The 19,253-nt window shown below is 46.5% G+C and overlaps 1 protein-coding gene across 2 annotated transcripts in view; it reads right to left on the reverse strand.

The window, feature by feature from the left end:
• The window catches only part of KIF15 (kinesin family member 15), a 2,141,222-nt gene that overhangs the window by 600,573 nt on the left and 1,521,396 nt on the right, over positions 1-19,253 (reverse strand). For both annotated transcript variants that reach the window (XM_069648268.1, XM_069648269.1), the window contains exons 25-26: positions 6,853-6,957; positions 6,252-6,374 (exon numbers count right to left, since the gene is read on the reverse strand). In XM_069648268.1, coding sequence (XP_069504369.1) covers positions 6,252-6,374; positions 6,853-6,957 — 228 coding nt within the window. The remainder of the gene's footprint in view (positions 1-6,251; positions 6,375-6,852; positions 6,958-19,253) is intronic.

The raw sequence follows: 19,253 nt of genomic DNA on the forward strand, positions 1-19,253 counted from the left end.
GGCAGGGGGAGCCTTCCCCACCCGTGTATTCAGAACTGCTCTGAAACAGCAAATTCTGTGTTGACGTGACTTAGGACTTCTAGAAATTCAGGCAGAAGCCTAACCCGTGGAGCAGAGAGCAGATTTCCTGGAACTGCATCGATACCTGCTCCCGAGAACTTTCGCAGACCAGCCAGTTGTGCAGGTATGGGGATACGTGAACACCAGATCTCCTGAGATGCGCCGCCACCACTGCCATCAGCTTGGTGAAAAACCATGGGCGCAGAGGTTAAGTCAAAGGGGAGCACCTTGAATTGATCATTAGTGACACTGATGACGAATAATAGTAATAGTCTGTGCCTCTGATGAATTAGAACATGAAACTAAGCTTCCTCAAGGTTCAGCGACACCAACCAGTCCTGAAGTTGCAGAGCCTGGAGAATGTCTTTCAACGTCACCATTCTGAACTTGTCTTTCCTCAGGAACTTGTTCAAGACCCTGAGGACCAGGATGGGAAAAGTTCTCCTAGTTTCTTAGGTACCAGAAAATAACAAGAGTACCAGCCTGATCCTGTTCACTCAGGTGACGCCTCTTCCACATTACCCTTAAATATCAGGTCTCTCAGTTCCTCCCGGAGCACCTGTTTGGTTATTGTAAGGTGGGGTGGGGGGGGACCCTGTCTGGAGGTTTTCTTAAAAATGGTAGACCGTTCCCCCATTCGACGAGCTGCAAGGCCCAGGCATCGGGGGTTATCTCCTTCCACCTGACCAAGTGCTCGTAAATGCTCCCTCCAACCGGGGAGAACTCAAAGCGGCTTAGTAGGCATTGCCGCCCCTGCTGCCAGTCTTCTGGCTCCTAGAGTCCCCTCTGCCCCGCCTTGCCTGGTTGTGGTAGCTGTGCCCTCTTTCCAAACAGAATGTACCACCTATAGCCTCTTCCCCTTGAGGAAAATTGCTTTGTGGGTTGCTGCACAGTTAAGCTCAGTGACCTAGCAGACAATTTAGAGTCCATGACTTTCTCAAAAGATTCATCGGTCTTCAGGCCAAACAAGTGCTCGCCATCAAAAACTATGTCCAGATGTTTAGCTTGGACGTTCAGGGAGAATCTGTGAAGGTAAGCTGGCTTCCCCATCAGTGGATATTCTCATTGCACTGCCTGTGAAAACCAAAGTGTCCAGGACTCACTGCCGTGCTTGGCATCCCACCTCATTTCCATCATCAATGATTCGCATGAAACCATCCCTCATTCCGCAGCTTCTACCATGAGCCTCCAGAGTCCGTGAGAGTACTTCACGAATGCGCATGATGCCTGAAGCAAAGATCTTTTGGCCAGGGCATCCGTCTTCTTGGATTCCCTGTTTGTAGGGAGGTTAGAGGTGACCGTGGCTGGCCAAGAGCTCACTTTAGCGGCTTGCATTACTAGGTCATCTGGCGTGGGAAGACCGAAAAGTTAAATCCCCCTAGCCACGTTTATTTCTTTGTGCGTTCTGTATCCACAGCTGTTGGAACAGGGGCTTAGCCTCAATGTTGTGATGGTGGTCAGAGATGGTAGCATTAAAAGGCGATGTTCTTTCCGTTTGCGGTCCCTTATCCAAAAGGTCTGTTAGGTCCTAGGCCAACAGAGGTGTTTCTGGGGTACCTACACCCAAGGCCTCCGTCATCACAGTCCTGCTGTACTATGCAGTAGGGTGACTATAAGGGGTGGCCTGTTGCAGGTCCATGTAATGACGTGTCTAACCCACTTGCATCATGTAACCCTTTGGCTAGAGCAAGCAAATCCACTTAGTCACATGCGTCATAATTCCCACCAGGCATATCAGTGCTGGTACCTCTGGGCGCTGGGGCCAGATTTCCGGTTGTTGTGGTCGAACATAAGGGCATAGAACCAGACTTGGTCATCTTGGCGCCGGAACCCCCGGGTGCAACTGGTGCCGTATTAGCCTGCAGCATCGAGACCGGAGACATACCTGCTGCAGCAGTTTTAAACATCCGGAGAATTTGCTCCTTGAATGCCTCATGCCTGCGTCGATGGTGCCTTTTATTCTTATGAGAGGAGGATGAATGGCTCCAGTAATGCAAACGCTTCAACGCTTTATATCGCTGGTCCTTTTCGGGCGTGGGGCCTTCAGTTTCTTGACCCAACAACCAGACTGTTCAACCTGCCAGGGATTTCAACGGAGGCTGCCTGAGAGCTAATTTAGCCGATCTTTCCGTAAGGGTTTTGGATTCATTTGTTGACATGAGCCGTACTCTTCAATATTGTGATCTTTTCCCAGAAACCACATGTAGATGAAATGCGGGTTGGTGATCAACATCTTAGAATTGCAGTCCTGGCCAAGCTTGAATCCTGAAGCCTTAGCGGCTTTCAACTTGATAGTCTATAGAAATGTTGACGAATGTTTTCTCTCATGATAAAGTTCTGGAAAGCAGCGTGCTGAGCATGCAGAAAAAAGGAACTGAGGTATGGGATTGCTATCGGATGAGGAATCCGCGGCAGAAGACAATCCATTGAAATGAAGGATGTCAAACAGCAGGCAAAGTAGAATATACCTGATATGTACTAAAAGCATAAATAAACTAAGAAAAAAAAGATGCTGCCTGCCTCTCTTTGTAGAGCGATAACTAAATCAACACTTTAACCTTCAACAATTAAACACATCTATTATTGAACTTGGGGACAATGGCATCTGTGTATCCGTCCTTTCTCGTTCACCCTCAGTCAGCACAAGAAGCCTCAGACCTTTAATCACTTTCATTACTATTATCCCACTGCCGTTGAGCCAGCCAGTCAGAGCAAGTGGGACAAGGTGACTCCTAAACTGAGCCACTAAAAGCTCACCACAACTTCACTGTGGCCCTCTCTGGTGCACTGCCGGTGCTGAACACCAATGTTGTCTGCTACCTCTCTTGACAAATCCCACGGTCAGCGATCACCATTTTAGGAGGGACTCGGCCCTGTCGCAGACCTATAACATGAGCGGCAAAACATTAGCTAATGTGAGACAACAGTCTCTTGCGCTGCGCAGTGTGCACTCCCTCACAACTGTCTTCCTTGTTCGTCGCAGGTCTACCAGTGCACAAAAGCTTGTCAAGTGCCCACTTGGGGCTCGTGCCTTTCTCACCACCTCCCTCAAGCCAATATCACCCCTTTTCAGGCACTGCGACCGCCAACTTAGGACTGGATCATTACGGCCACTGCTCACTGCACCAAATCCAATTTTCCAGAGCCAGTTGCATAGCGTAGACTCAGCTCCCCCGACTCACCCTAATTGCAACATGTTAAGGATTTCAATCAGGCGACACACACCTTAGTCTCGGCCCAGAATGCAGCGCGCAATCGAAATGCTTATGGTAGAGATTAGATTCAATATTGAAATGATATACCACTCATATCACACCCCCTTTTCAAATAGCCCGGGTCGCAATGGACCATGAACTCGGCTGGTCGATAAAATATTTATTTATTTGAAAATTAAAAGAATCATACAATTTTTAATATGGGGTAGCAATCACCAATGGGGTGATAAGAACAATATGAATGGAGGCAATGCACCTCAACCATTTAGCAACACAGATAGAAAACACCAGGGAATAGAAACACTTTTTGATTTTTGGAAAGATAAAACTCAAGTTAGGCTTTCCCCCTGCAAAATTCCACCAACCCACAAACAATCACTTCTGAATGGATATAAGGAAACAGCAGGCAGTTAGGACTATAAATCTGGAAACGGAATTCAAATCTAACTTTCCCCCCTTAAATGAGAGTGAAAGACGGATTTGAAACCCTTGCAATGTTAAAATGACACTCTGGAATGGCTGAATAAAACAATGAATGTGTATAAAAATCTTGAAGCAAAAACTATTTTTTACTGGAGCAACACTGGAAAGATACTAGCAATCACAAGCAATGGATTGCGCAAATGCATACAATTCGAAACTACATGGAAGATTGAAAACAGTTTATAATCAAAATGACATGTAGAATTAGCAAACTTTTGCGATTCCCGGCTCAATTTACCAAAACGGTCTTTAATAAAAACGGGTGAAATATTGTAAATCCCAATGCGGTTTTTGTGTTGGGTGTAGCTATGGAATTGAGTGAGTTATGCAAGATATAGTGAGGTGCATTTTTGAGAAAATGAAGGCGCGAAAAAGAAAAAAAAAAAGAAATCAATTTTGACAAGAACAGTTTTACTCTCCACTAGGGCATTCAGTCTAGGCTATCAGATTGAGACACAGTAAGCTCCGGGGTTGACTCGCGAGATCAATCCTAGCACCTCCGCGCCCACCCTGGCGGACCCAGTCCAATCACTCCAAACAGAATTAATAGCTTAGGATTTCACAAGACAAAATTATTAAAGAGGTTGGCGCTAGCACAAGGAACCAAAGACTGGGTGGCAAGAATGATTTTGACAATATTACAAGTTATCAGGATAGGTATAGGATGACTTAGAGATTGGGATGGAACAAAAAAAAGGCAAGTTATGCTAAGGTTTTCTATGGTTCCTATTGATACTCACAGTCCACTTTTTATTTTGGACAGTCAGCGATTCTGGTCACCACACGGACAAAGGACAACCGGACAAAATCAGCGGGACAGGATCAGCTGGGCATGGACTGGTTACCGGATAGCACTGGACTGGCACTGGATACTACAGATCAGCTGGATGGCAGATTTGCAGCAGGCATGCATTTGGTGAGCAGCAAGCCAGGTTAATTCAGGATGCTTCCCAAAACACCACAGCGTTTCCCTTGATTATTGGGATTATTTTAGAATTGCGGCCCAGCTGAAGCAGGATCAACAATGCTTGGCCTTGTGGTTGGGATCTGGAATTTAAATGGATAAATGCAAGATGAAGACAGGAACAGGACGCCGGCATAGGAAATCAGGAATCGGTGTGTCTTGTGTGTTGTCAGGGGCTCTTATTTACAATGCCAGGTGACATCATCACAGTATATGACAGGTGCATGCTTTACTACACAAGCCTCTAACAATAGGATTGGGCAAGGGTAGAAGTCTCTGCCTAGCTCTTTGCTGGTTAGATCTCAGAAAAATGAAGTCATGTTTATGGGGTGATATTTAAAGTGTCCAGAAACCTCCCAGAGTTACTGGAACTAAAATCTAATTTTGCCACAAACACATTTACATAATTGCAAACTTTTAGTAAATCAGATACACAGGTTACATATTTTTTTCTGCACATTTCAATCCAAACCCCCAGTCCGTGAGGCCTGGTTTCGCTCCACTACCAGTTTTTCACACTTTTCACTGGAATTTACATTTCTCCAAATTCTAAAACTTTACTCATGAGTGGGGATTGTTATAAGGAACATTTTACATTTGCAACATAGATGCTTTTCTTGTAATTCCACATATATCACCATTTATGTCCACTTGGTGTCACTACATTTTACCAAGTTTTAAACTAATGGCCACACATTTGCTTTTACACTGTGAAAATTCTACATTGTTACCAATTTTGGTTTCCGAGTTAAAAGTCTTTAAAGTTTCCTTATGGAATAGTCTTTAGAACAAATGGGAGTCACTGTCAGTCATTTTTTTCTTTCCAGCTGATCCCAACTGGCATTTCTTTTCAAGCAGGATGGGGGGTTCCTTCAGCTGATTGAAGTTTTAGGGTCTTTCACACCTCTCCGGCTTCCTTCCCTGAGAACTGCATTGTCCTGGGTTCCAACAGAGACGAAAGTCTGTTCTACCCTATAATTATCAGTGGGTTGGCAGGATCTGCTGTGTGAGAGCGCTCTTTTGGCAGAAAACCTGTTTTTCAACTCTAACGCAAGCCACCCTGGGTTTAACATCCTTCACTGTTGTCCTTAAATCCAGAATTAAATATGCCTGTTACATTAAATAACACATGTGATATATTCTCCCCAGTAACAAACCCCTTTATATTTCCGGGCTCATGGGCTCCAAGGATACAGAGTGGAGCCGAAGTGCATCCCATGGAGGATGAAGAGATTTCTGTAGCATGAATGAGGACATTTTTAAGATGAGGAATCTGCAGAAGCAAGGACTAATCCATCCAAAAGAACATTAGAGGGTATTTTATTTGTTTTTTATACTTCAGGGAGTGAACAGTTCCATCTCAATGTAGATCACAGATTTGAAAAGTGTATATGAAACATATGTAGCACCATACTGAGTTCCAAGGCATGTATAACATCTGGATATGTAAACACAAAAATAAACTATGTAATTTCAATTAAATATGCCCAAAAATATTTTCATAAATTATAGTCCTCCAACATCCTTACCTCAATATTGTCAGCAGACTGCTTCCTTTCTAAATCCTCCTTCAATTTCTCAATCAGTGCAGCTTGCTCATCTACAATGGATTTGCTTTCTTCCTTAGCAAGTACAACAGCGCTATATTTGCACTGCAAAGTAAACAATTGTAAAACTGTTGTCCACAAATTCAGCGAGCAGCAAGAACAAATACACTAGTGCTGTTTTTTACTTAGATTGCACCATATGCAAATGAAGGTTAATTCTAGTCACCCGGTATCCTTAAACTTAGTGTCTGACACTTTCCAAAGCCAAACTGAAAGATTTTGAAAATGAGTCAAAGGTGCAAAACATTTTTTAAGTTTAATGTTATAGATTTTTTGTATTTCTTAGAGTATGTTTAAATATTGTTTTAGGAACTCTATTTTCTCCGAAGCATCTTCAGCCTAACGCTGGTGCAAAGCGTTAAGACACTAAACATCATCAAAAACGTGCTTTACACTGCGCATCTAAAAGAAAAACATGATAGGATTTTGCACATGTGAGCAAAGTGTATTCCAATTAAATACAAACATGCACTGTACATACACAAAACATCAGTTTACATAACTGAAATGGGAGATCACATACATTTAAGTCCTCTAGTTCTCTGGTCATCAAATCTATAGATTCTGTTTTTTGAATGATCAATTTCCTCAGCTCCTGAATTTGGCTCATCAAGTCAGATATCACATCCTATTAAGACAAAGGAAATATATATAAACACACACAATTATCAGTGACAGTTTCAAATAATGGTAAAAATGTTATTAGAGTTGCAATAGTAAAGCTAAACAGCATTTCACTACATTGCTCAATTAAAAGAGCATGGCATCTGAAATCTCCTGCAAGTCACACTGGTACTGGCAATGTAAAAGTTACCAACAATAGTAGAAATTGTACTCTTAGTAGTTCAGCACCCCACCCCTTTTCCTTCATTTTTTAACTTGGAGGATGTATTTGCATCTTACAGGAAGGGTAAGAAAATGTTACAATACCGTCATGCAATCTAGTAACTGGATCCGGAAAAAGGAGAAACAAAAACTATTCGTAAGAAGTATGGGTGTCGAATGGGACCGCCTTTAGGACATGGTTCAGCACCTCAGTTTTCCCCTTCAAAGTGTGACAATTCAATACTATTTTTCACTGAATGGCTAAATAAAAAGAAAAAAGGACTACCTACAATCATATGATATGATAAGACATTTATAACTCGCCTGTACACAAGTATTTCTATTCGTGACAAGACAAGGAGGGGGGGGGGGACAGAAGGAGGACAAAACAGCGATCTTACTAGACCTTGTGTCAGTCAGATCCCGCAAGTGCGGTGGGGAGGGAGGGCAGAAGTACCAGGGGGAAGTGGGGAGAAGTGCAGGTAAATCTATAAGTGCTGCCAGAGGGTGGCTCATACGTGCAGAGAGATAAGGGACTACAGTGTTGCAGATACAGACAATTAGGTGTTGGGGGAGCAGGGAGGCAGTGCATAAACTTTTAAACCTCACAGAGGGAAGCACCTGAATCTGACAACAGCTGTATAGAGCAACACACAGCCTTCTTTAGAGGGCTGGGTGATAGATGGAAGACCTGCTATAAAGACTTGTGATTTATTTTATTTATTGAACATTTGTATGGTGCCTATACATCAAAAAGTGTTTCCAGGTGCCACAAGATGGGGGTTGGGGGGGGGAAACATTAACGGTCCTACTGGGCCTTGGGACATTTGGATTGTGCAAATGCATTATCAGGAAATGCAGGGAGATGGGAAGAGGGAGAAGTGCAGGGCAGAGGGAGGCTCAGGAGGGCAAGTGCACAGGGAAGAAGGGATGGGGCGTCAGCTCGTGCGAAAGGGGGGTGGACCAGAGGCTAGTGGGGGAAGAATACCCAAAGGCAAGTGCTGGTACGGGGGTAAGGGGAGACTGGTTGAAGGAGGGCCTGGCCTTATTAAGATTCATAAAGGATACAGGCAACCAGAGACAGGTGGAAACCAGCAGGGGAGAGGGAAGGAGGAGGAGAAAAAGGAATGTCTTTAGAAGCTTCTGTAAATTAAAGGAGATCCGACTCAAGACGGAGACGGGAAAGGACGCTGTTCCAGAGGGACGCTCCTGCCAAAGAACTAGATCTACCCCCCACTCTCTGCTTGGAGAAATGTCCAACCTGCAGATAGTTAGAGCTAGAAGACCGAAGGACTCTAGCAGGGAGGTATTTAGGGTGAGAGTTAGATGTAGAGAGGTCCCAGGCATCAGAAGACCTTGTGGATGATGCAGAGGGTCTTGAATTTGATCCTTGCAACCACAGGAAGACAGTGGAGAGAGTTTAGGGCTGGAGAGATGCTGTCCCTTGGCTTGAGGACAAGGATACATCTTGCAGTCCTAGTCTGGATTAGTTAGGGGAGAGGGAGGAAAGAGACAGAGGCTGTTACAGTAGTCCAACCTGCTCTGGAGACCTTAAGCTTCTGGGGTAAGGTGAGGAAAGGGAGGATGCCTTTGAGGTGGTGAGAGAAAAATGAGAAAAAGTGAAAGCCGTCCTAGATACCCCACACCTAAGACCAAGAGAGGCCATAGGGCATGCTTAGGATTGATTGGTTACTACAGTAGGTTTATCTCAAATTTCTCAGAGAGAAACGCTATGTTGACAGACCGCTGAACCCCAGATTACAATTTAAAACAAACCTTGTGTCAGAATCTAATCCTAAAAGTAGATTTTTCAAAATAATTTGTGACAAACTGATGCATCTTACAGGGTTAGGAGCAAATTTGTGATTGATTAGAACACCCTATCCCATTCACTAATCGAAAACTCTTCCCACTTGAAAAGAACTGCTCTGTGTTGGAATAAGAGGCCCTTGCCATCAAATGGCAATCACCCATCTAAGATACTAACTTCTAGGAAGAAGGTTCACTCTTGTCACCTACCTCTCACCTTTAGTATGGTTAAGTCAACGGAAGGACTCTAACCCTCGAGTCATGCGATGGTCCTTACACCTGAAACCGTACTTTTTTTTTTGTTTTGATTCGAGTTTATTAATATTTTCAAACACATAGAGAAAGGCATAACAGAGCAGTGTTCAAATTCAAACAAAGTGAATTGCATACAATAAAAGCGTTGCTACCGCCCCGAAAAAAGATATGTATACCTTTTATTCATAATAAGTTTTCTCCCCAGGGAACATTCTCTCCTCGCTTATTCAAGAGCTGTCTCGATTGGTGTTTCACGTAGCGTATATGGTAATCACACTAGGATAGGTTGCCTCTATGTGAGGTCCTCAGGGCCTTGATGCATGTCTTTTCTAATGTAATAAATCAGAATAGACTCCTCAGGGGGATAAATGCAACCCTCCAGTTATGCTCCCAGTTCTAATATTTTGTTCCTGGCATACACTTGCCAACAAAGTCTTCCCAAAGTAGATCGCATTGTACAGATTTTGCGTGCAGGGTTGAGGTTATTTTTTCCATAACACATATTCAACACTACATCAATCCACTCGCCCTTGCTTGGTGTACTCTTGGACTTCCATTTCATAAGTAGGGTGGCCCGGGCTGCTAACGGGAGGTGAGCTGCGAGGCCCTTGATTCTATTGATTTAGTCACCACATTGCTCAAACCCAAAGAGAATCAGGAAGGGATCTGTAGATCGGAACCCTACTGTTTCACTGTGGAACACCGAAAAGGTTAAGACCAGGGGGACGTTAATTTCCTTTCCCGGTTTCCCTGTGAAACAGATGCAGGTACATCACATAGGGGAAAGGTATGTGAGAAACCAGAAGGTCTATCACCCGCCAGGGGAGAAACACGGCAAACCAAGAAGGGTGTACCAGAAGGGAGATACCTTTGAACTTTCCGCCGGAAAACCGTTACTTTCCAAAATCCTTCGGATCAAAAAGCGTAAGGCCAGGAAACAAGACTGAAGAATCCTGCATTGTGTGTCAGAGATACCCATGTCCCTCCTGCATGGCTGATCAGGTCTGTAAGGAGCAGCAGCCGCCGTGGTGGTGGTGGTATCGCCCTTGGCTCCAAGATTAAAGGAGCGCCAGTAAGATTAACACAGCCGGAGAGTTGGAGAGACTGATGCAAGACCGGTTTGTGTTGAAGTCAATGTTGCAAGCAGCAACATTGTATAAAGCCTGCAAGAAGTAAGATTTATAACGCATGCGATGAAAGACGTGAGGAAAGCTGAATTGCTGATGGATGTTTGAACTAAGGGAAGAAAGATACAACACCTGTGACAGAGTGGGCCAGCACCGTGAGTGTGCTCAATCCAAAGTGCCTGTAAGGTGTTCAGCTAAAAGTTATACAAAGGAAAAGATGAGAATGAGAAATTAAATCGAAGTGGTCCCGCGACGGTTTAAGCAAAAGCCATTGCACAGTCTGAAGTCTTCGATTTTTTACACAGTCGGAGCCCGAACAAGGCAGAACAATTCAGAACATTGTGTTAAAGGGGTCCGAGCCCGAGATGAGGGAGATCTGTGGTCCGAGCACGATTGAGGAAGACCAATTATGAATATTGTGCTAAAGGGGGACTGAAGCTAAAGGAGAGAGACCCACAGTGAATAGTGAACATGAGAACTTGTGACTGTGAAAAACCGGGGAAGATATGAATTTTAGTGCTCTTTATTAAGTCAGGCCCTCTGCAATATAGGCACTTAGGCGCAGAAGGCCCTGAAACCTATGCTTTGAACTGTATCCTCGTGGCAGAGAAGCCAGAGTGTGCGAAGCTTGGACGTGCCTCCTTGTGCCGTGCTGAAAACGTGGGGAAGGGAAGCCAACTGCTCAACTAACCTGACATTCTTTCTTGAACACTTTTCTTTTGCATACATTGTTATCCCACACTATTTGTATTTAGAAGGATTGGCAATAGGTTTATTAGTATAGGCTCTTATGTTGACAGGACTCCACTAGGACTGTGTTATTATTTGATGGTTGTAGCTTGCTCCCATCCTTAGATTTAGGGTTAGATAGGTGTTCAACCAACCCAATGAAGTTCAATAAACACCCTTGAACTGTGATCACTTGTGTCGGTCTTCACTGTTTGATACCATGCATTCCTTACACTGCCCCACCCTCCCCAATAACATCATAGCCTCAACCTGTGCAGGCAGTACTGCACGCTCAATCCTTAACCACTCCTTAACATTGGGAACCTTCCCAGAAGCCTTAAAAACCTCCTACAGCAAACACCTCACAAAACATATGCTCGACCCACTCCATCCCCAGGACTACCGGCCCAATTCCAACACCTGCTTCATGGCCAAACTCCAATGAACGGAGTCCTTCCTAGTGTCTGTTTGAGACGACCTAAAAAGAACAGCAGACGCGGAAGGATGCACTGTACTCCTCCTCCTTGACCTCTCTGCCGCCTTCAATACCATTGACCACACCCATCTAGACGGGCTACACTATTAAGGAATCAAGGATACTGCCCTCGCTTGGATGTCCTCATCTCTAATCGCTCGCAAATCATGCTCCCCCACGCTTTCACCTCTACATCCTTATCTCCCCATCTCCTCAACATCTATATCAACCCACACCCTGCACTCATTCAGCTCCCACAATCTCACGGCTACAACTACGCAGACGATAAACAGATCATCCTTAAAAACCCAAAATAACTGGGCCCTATCTGCCCAGATCTGTCATGCCCCTCGGATGGGAGTATCTTCTTACCTGTAACTCCATTTCTCCAGCTTTGGTATCTTCCATGGATTCACATGCTGTGAATATTTCCCGGCTTCAGGCTTGGAAACCTTGGTAACTTTAATACAGTGGTTTTCCTATGGAAAAACGTGATGCCTTGACTGTCCTATGGACGTCTCTATGGGTGCTTTAGGCCGCACCAATGGGACGTCCAGTATATAACCCCGCCCCGCGGCTTCCCTTCAGATTTTATTAACCTCTCCAAACAAGGAGGATACCTGAGAAGGATGTTTGCCTGAAGAGAGGAGGGCGCATGTGAATCCATGAAAGATACAAACTCTGGACAAATGGAGTTACAGTAAGAAACTACTCCCTTCTCCAGCATTAGATCTTTCATGGATTCACATGCTGTGAATAGACTATGTAGCAGTTAGAGGACCTGGAGGTACATAACGGGCAAACAGGACCCACAAGACAGGTAATAAACAACAGAAAGACATCACTTTCAGTTATTCAAAAAACGAAAATATGAGCAGAGCCAAAAAACCCAGAAGCTGCGGGGCTTACCTTACTGGAACAGACATTGAAGCACAGCACGGCCCACTTGCACGCCCTCAGCATTCTGATTCAGACAGTAGTGTCTGGTAAACGTGTGCATTACTGCCCACGTTGCTGCCTGGCAAGTGTCACTGACCCGCATGCCCACCCAAAGAGCCGCCGAAGACCGCCTAGAGTGAGCCCTGGGTGTTGACTGTAAAGGTTTGTTGGCTTTTTCGTGGCAGAATGATATTGTAGACGACACCCATCATGAGATGTCTTGATTCGAAATCGGTTTCCCCTTGTTGGAGGGGCCGAAAGCCACAAAGAGTTGACTAGATGTCCTGAACGACTTAGTCCGGTCCAGATAGAACTTCAAAGCTCTCTTGCCATCCAATGAATGCAATGCTTTCTGTGCCGGAGTTGAAGCCATGCGGGGGAAAAAAGGTTGGTAAGGCTATCGTAGTGTTCTTGTGAAAGTCTGATGGAATCTTAGGAATAAAGTGGGGATTTGTAGAGAGGAGAACCTTGTCCTTCATGAAACGTAGGTATGGAGGGTCAATGACCAGCGTGCCTGCAGTTCCGAAACCCGCTTCGAAGATGTAATGGCCACCAGAAAAACAACCTTCCATACAAGAAATGTTATTGCTGCCGTTGAAATGGGCTCAAACAATGGTTTCATGAGGGCCGTGAGCACCACCTTTAGACTCCGGACTGTAGAAAACATCTTTGGGGGAAAAGTCCTGAAAAGGCCCTTGAGGAAATGTTTAATCAATCTGTCACTGAACAGAGGAGCAGAGTTGCGCTGCCGCGTGAACCTTAAGATGGCCGCCAAGTGGACCTTGATAGACAATGCCAGATCCTCCTTCGCCAACAGCAGAAGGTAAGGAAGGAGTTGTGGAGGCGAAACCTACAATGACTGCAAGTCTGGCTGCTGCGAACACCAGATACAGAACCTTTTCCACTTTTGGGCGTATGACGCGTTGGTAGATGGTGCCCTCGCTGCAGCCAAGATGCAGCGATAATCCTGAGGAATTGTTAGGCAGAATCCCATGCAGTGCCCTTAGGGACCACTACACACAATTAAGACTACAAGTGGTAATACAAGTTCACCTTTGGTACAAGCCTGTATTACTATGTTAAAGTGGTAGCAGTAGCGGAGCAGCCAGGCTTATCTCAAGAGTATATGAGCAGTAGCAGAGATTACACAAAGGGTTCACAATTACTGTGACTCAAGCAAACACTGACTCAAGGTTTCAGGTAAAAAATATACGTACATTTATTTTTAAACCATCTGTAAAACACAACACTTCTATTAATTCAAAACCACACGTGAAACACACTACAAACAACCAATTCACTTGGTACAGTATAACTCAAGGTAAGTACCCTATGTTTTAACGGACCGGTGTTGTGAAACAAAAGACGTTACCGGGAATACATATGCAATCACTTTTTGACAGTAATGACAGTTCGGTCTTACGAAAAATACGCGTATCCATGGAAAGAAATGTTACCGGGGCAAAAACACACTTGGCACCTGAGTTAACGAGAGCGAGTTGGGGCAGAAATCATAGGCAATACTTTTGCAAGGCACACCGAATCAGAGAACCCTCGCTGACAGAAATACAAAAGTCAATAGGCCGGAGCCAGTGTCAAGTGGAACCGGGTTCCTGTTGTCGAAGATCACACAGTCAGATAGTTCAAGATTCAACGTGGCCAGGAGTACTTAGATATTGTCAACAGAGGAAGCAAAAGTTATAAGAAGGAGGGAAGACAAGGGCAAGCCTTGGATGAGGAGAAAAGGGATTCACCTTAGTTCCTCGAAGCATAACAGTACCTTATTCAAGGAAGAAGTTTGTGCCACGGCAGTTGTTCCTGATAGTTTCCTGCAGACCCACGGCTCCTGGTTCTTCGGTCGTGGACACGAGAAGGAGGACGTCTGGAGGGGTCTGCACTACCCAGGGATGAAGCCAGCAGCAGCAACGGTGAATAAAAGGTGCGCTCCTTTAAAAACAGGAGATGCTCTTCAGATGGCTATCCGGACCAGTACAGCAGTGTGCAGCGATTTCGACCACGAAGAGGATCCTCTGGCTGTGGAAGATGAGCTGGTTGACCCCACCAAGCTCAAGCGAAGACGACTCCGGACTCGATCTTCTCTGGTCGTCGAAGGGTAGATAGCTCAGGACTGCAGCAGAGCTTCATCGGGACGGCGTAGTTGCAGCAGCCATCTTCTTCTCCGCTTCTCTTCGGTTCTTTGTAGTTCCAGTGGCGACTCTGACTTCCAGCCCAAGAGTCCTGCCTTTTATGCGAAAATCCCCCATTCACACAGCCTGGCTGTCAATCACGCAGCAGGGGGGGTTGTCCAGCCCGGACAACCACCTCAGCCAATCATGGCAAAGTGCGACTTGGGTTTCTTAGGATACACTGTGCAGGGGGGCGACTACACCCCTCCCTCACATTCAGCCCACCTAGACACCCAGGCGCCTAGAGGGTGGCTTCTTGGCAGAAGCCCGCCAAAAGACGGTGAACAAAGAAGGCAAACCTGCTTTGCCGCGCAAAGTATAACACAAGAAGGACTTTAACAAAAAGAAATGGCGAATAAACCCGGCCAGAGCCAAAAGAAAGAGTGTTTGGTCAAGCGGGTTTATGTTTGAGGCTAATATAATAGCCTAAAACAATACCACGTTTATATAGTATAATCGCGGTAGAAAAGTAAGGGTAGATACCACTGACACCAGCCAAGTCTAAATGTTAAAAGAGCAAAACAATGCTATAGGAGGTACAGATAAAAGGGCTAAGGATTAAACCTTTCCAATACTCCATGTAAGATGGGGTGTACTCGATCTGTGGTTATTTGACTTTGTAAAGTTAATGGCAACTTTACCCTTTTCTGGGGGACAGTAGTCAGCCCCAGAAATGGAGTCGGTGGGAAGCCTAAAAGACAACCCTGTGTCACTGCAATGAAGGTGCTGTGTAACACACAAAAGAGTGGGGCTACTGAAGTGGTGTGCTCCAGAGTCCACAATCACAAAAACAGAGGAAATGCACATGGCCAAATACAGGTAAGAGTGGGGGAAAAGCTCACACTCTTACCAAGAACTCACTAGGTAAGGGAAATTAGCCATTGAATGAGAATTCTCCATAACAGGAATCCCTAGGTTTCCAAATTCGGAGTAGTCGGGGGCAACGGTGCAAGGTTGAGGGAGCCCGGGTTGTGATGCCACACCCTCCGCTCATTCTGGGAAAGAAGATCCAGCTATGACCCCAGGTGAAGAGGGTAATCCACCGCTAGGTGAAGAAGGTCTGAGGACCAGGTCTGTCTGGGCCAAAACGGGCCACCAGGATCACCCTGCATGGAACCTTGTGAATCATCTGAATTGTTTTCCTGATATGGGGAAACAGAGGAAACGCATAAGCAAACGGGCCCGTCCATGGAAACGCATCCCCCCCAGCCTCCCCGCCCCCCGACACTCTGCTGGTGAAGAGACAGCACCGCTTGTTTCCTGGGTGGGAAAATAAGTCCAGAGGGGGAATCCTCCATTTCACGAATATCCTTGCCACCTGGTCGTCCTTCAGCTGCCATCGTGCATCTGAGCAGGCTCCCTGCTGAGGGGATCTGCCTGAATGTTTTGAATCCCTGATAAGTAGAAAGCCAAGATCTGAACCTTGTGTGCTATGGCCCAGTGCCAGATGGCCTGAGCGTCCTGGGACAGTGAAAGTGAGCGCCCTGTTTGCGTAGATAGAACATAGTCGTGGTGGTGTTGGTGAGAATCCGGCCGCAAACTGAGTCCTGAACGAGGGGAAGAAAAGATTTGAGTGCCCAGTGAACTGCCCTCAATTCCAGAATGTTGCTATGCAAAGAAACCTCTGTGAGGGACCACAGGCCTTTGACCTGGAACTGGTCCAGGTGAGTCCCCCATCCATCTGTGAAGCATTGGTCACGATCGTGTACCAAAGATCTGGTTCCACCAGGGGCGTGCCCCTTACGATGTTGCTGGAGTGAGTCCACCACTGCAAAGCATCTGCCAGATACTGGGAGATGTGTACCCTGTCGGACCAGGAGCTGTGGATCGTTGACTACCTTGAAGTGAGAAACTCCTGTACCGGTCACAAGAAAAGACGACAATTCGGGATGAGTGGGATGCAGGACAATATGGTGCCGAGAAGAGACATGTACACACGGACCGTGATTGAAGTTCCCGGTAAAAACAAGCCCGCCAGGGACAACAGCTTCTCTAGCCTTTGCTTTGACAGCTTGACTTGATTGAGCGCCGTTTGAAACCGAACCCCCAGAAAAACCAAATCCCTCAAGGGCATCAGACAGGATTTGCCGAAGTTAACTGCAAAGCCCAAACGATGTAAAAAGAGCATAGCTGCATTGAGCGATTCCGACGTCCGCTGATGAGTTGCCCCCCCCGACCAACCAGTCATCTAGGTATGGATAAACATGGTGTCCTTTTCTGCGGGGGTAAGCCGCCACCAGAGTCAGGCACTTGGTGAAAGTCCTGGGAGCTGGCTGTCATGATGCCCGCTCCCGGGGAGCCGGTTCAAGCCCTGCGTCCCCGAAAGCGGACATCCAGTCCCCAAGGAAGGACCCAGCAACCCCATATAGGGGCCCTTTGGACAGTGTCCTGGCGCCTATGGCGCCAGGCTCATAAAAGACATCAGTCCTGGCGCCATAGGCGCCAGGCTCATTATGGAAAGTGCTTGGGTGCACTTACCTGATGCAGACCATGCTGCAGGATCCTGGCCTCCTTGAGGCCTGAAAGGAACTACTTTACCTGTGGGACTAATTTACCATCCGGGCGTGGTCGGGGAAGGATACATACCTTATTGGAGGAAGGATACATACCTGGAACCTCTTCCAAGGCTATTTAAACCCCACCCGAACAGCCACACGTGCTTCGCGTTGTTCTGCATCTAGCAGCTGGACGCTCACCGTGTCTGCTCCTGCATCCTGACTTCTGCCACGCCTGCCAGCATCCTGGATCACCTGCAAAGGAAGAGAAGAAGAGAACAGAAGAAGGAAAAGTCCGTACCTGCTAAATCCGCATCCCGGAGACATCTCGCCGACAATCCTGAAAAGGAAGCCTTTATTTAAAAGCTCATCGCGTCGATCGCTGCAGCGCCGCATTCCACTCACCTTTACAGGGCGCCTCCATGTTCAGCAGCGATCATCCGGATTCGCAGTTATGCCCCAGCGCCTAGGGAGAAAAAGACCAGAACAAAGGGTGAGAGAGAGAAGGGAATAAGGAAAGCTAAATCTCCATGTTAAGACTTACCTGTTGATTCATTCCCTCTTCATTTCGGGTCCGCGCCGTATCCTGGCATTTCCGGACCCCGGCCCCTAAGGGGAAAAAAGACATCAGCGTTAATGAGCGAATGAAAAGACATTACCAAAAAACGCTCATTAAAGACTTACCTGATTTCTACAAGGATTTCACCTCTCATCTCGGGTCGGTGCCTGTTCCCCGGCATTCCGTACCCCAGCCCCTATGGGGAAAAAGACACTAGCATTAGTACATTAATGCATGGACACAAGGGGAACCTCTTATCAAAAAACTTACCTGGAAGCCAAGCAAGTTTGGTTCTCACCAATCCGAAAATCCAGTGAAGTAACTGGATACCAACGCGCCCCAGCATCAGAAGCAGGATGGAGAGCTCGTCCTTCCAGACCCTAAGGTGAGACGCTACGAGGAATCACAGAAGGGTTTCGAGGAGGGTGAAAGGGGAAAGTGGGAGGCTGATTGCATTACCTCGCAGACAGTTAATCCCCTATTTTCGCCTACAGAAGGATACTTCTGCGAGCCAGACAAGCCAGATTTGGGGGCCCGGTCCAGTCTGTCTTCCGAACCCTGCGCATCATCTTCGAAGAGGTCACAGCAGCGCAAACCAGGCCAGCGCCTCCGTGGGAGTCAGGTGAGCGTTACACTGACTTTAGGCCAAAGGGAAGAACCCGAAACTGGTAATGCTCGTCACCGACCATGAACCGTAGAAACTTATGATACCTTAGGTGCATGGGCATGTGAAAGTATGCATCCTCGAGATCCAGTGACTTCAGAAATTCCCCCGGCTGAACAGTCCGGACATCTTGCAAAGTTAGCATCTTGAATTTTTGGCATTTTACATTTTTGTTGAGCAGCCGCAGGTCCAGAATGGGCTGCCATTTTCTGTTCGGCTTTTTGATGGCAAAGAACAGGTAGTAGGTTCCTCTTCCTCTTTCCGAAGCTGGGACCCTCTCGATAGCCCCCTTTTGCAGCAGACGCACCTCCTGAGGCAAAACCTGCAGGTGCGGCTGAGCTCTTTTTACCAGTGGAATTGGGAGTTGCAGACGCCTGAACTCAGAGTGGCCGTAATGGACTGCATCCAGCACCCATCTGTACATTGAGACCAAACGCCACTCGTCGAGGTGGTGAGCCACCCTCCCTCCTAGTCGACTACCCTTGTGTCAGTCATTGTTGAGGATTGGACTGACGGCCTCAATGAGGGGAGGAGGAACCTCTCTTTCGCTCTCCTTGATAATCCTTGCTTAGTTGTGCGGACTAGAAGGGCCGTAGGAAACTCTGGCAGAAATAGGAAGCTCTACCGTACCCCTTCTCGCAAGAACCTGCAAACCTTGCATTCCCCGAATACCCACGAAAGGAGCAAGAAGAACGTCTGCCCTGCAGGACTGTCGGGGACCTCACAGTATCAGAGTCTTCCTTCATGTTCTTCAGTGCGTCATCAATCTTCTCTCCGAAAATATGTTCCTCTTCGCAAGGCATGTCCACCACATTGTGCTGAACCTCTGGCCGGAAATCAGTACAGCGAAGCCAGGCCTGC

The sequence above is a fragment of the Ambystoma mexicanum genome, chromosome 2q (genome assembly GCF_040938575.1).
Source record: "Ambystoma mexicanum isolate Mex_15411 chromosome 2q, UKY_AmexF1_1, whole genome shotgun sequence".
Lineage (NCBI taxonomy): Eukaryota > Metazoa > Chordata > Amphibia > Caudata > Ambystomatidae > Ambystoma > Ambystoma mexicanum.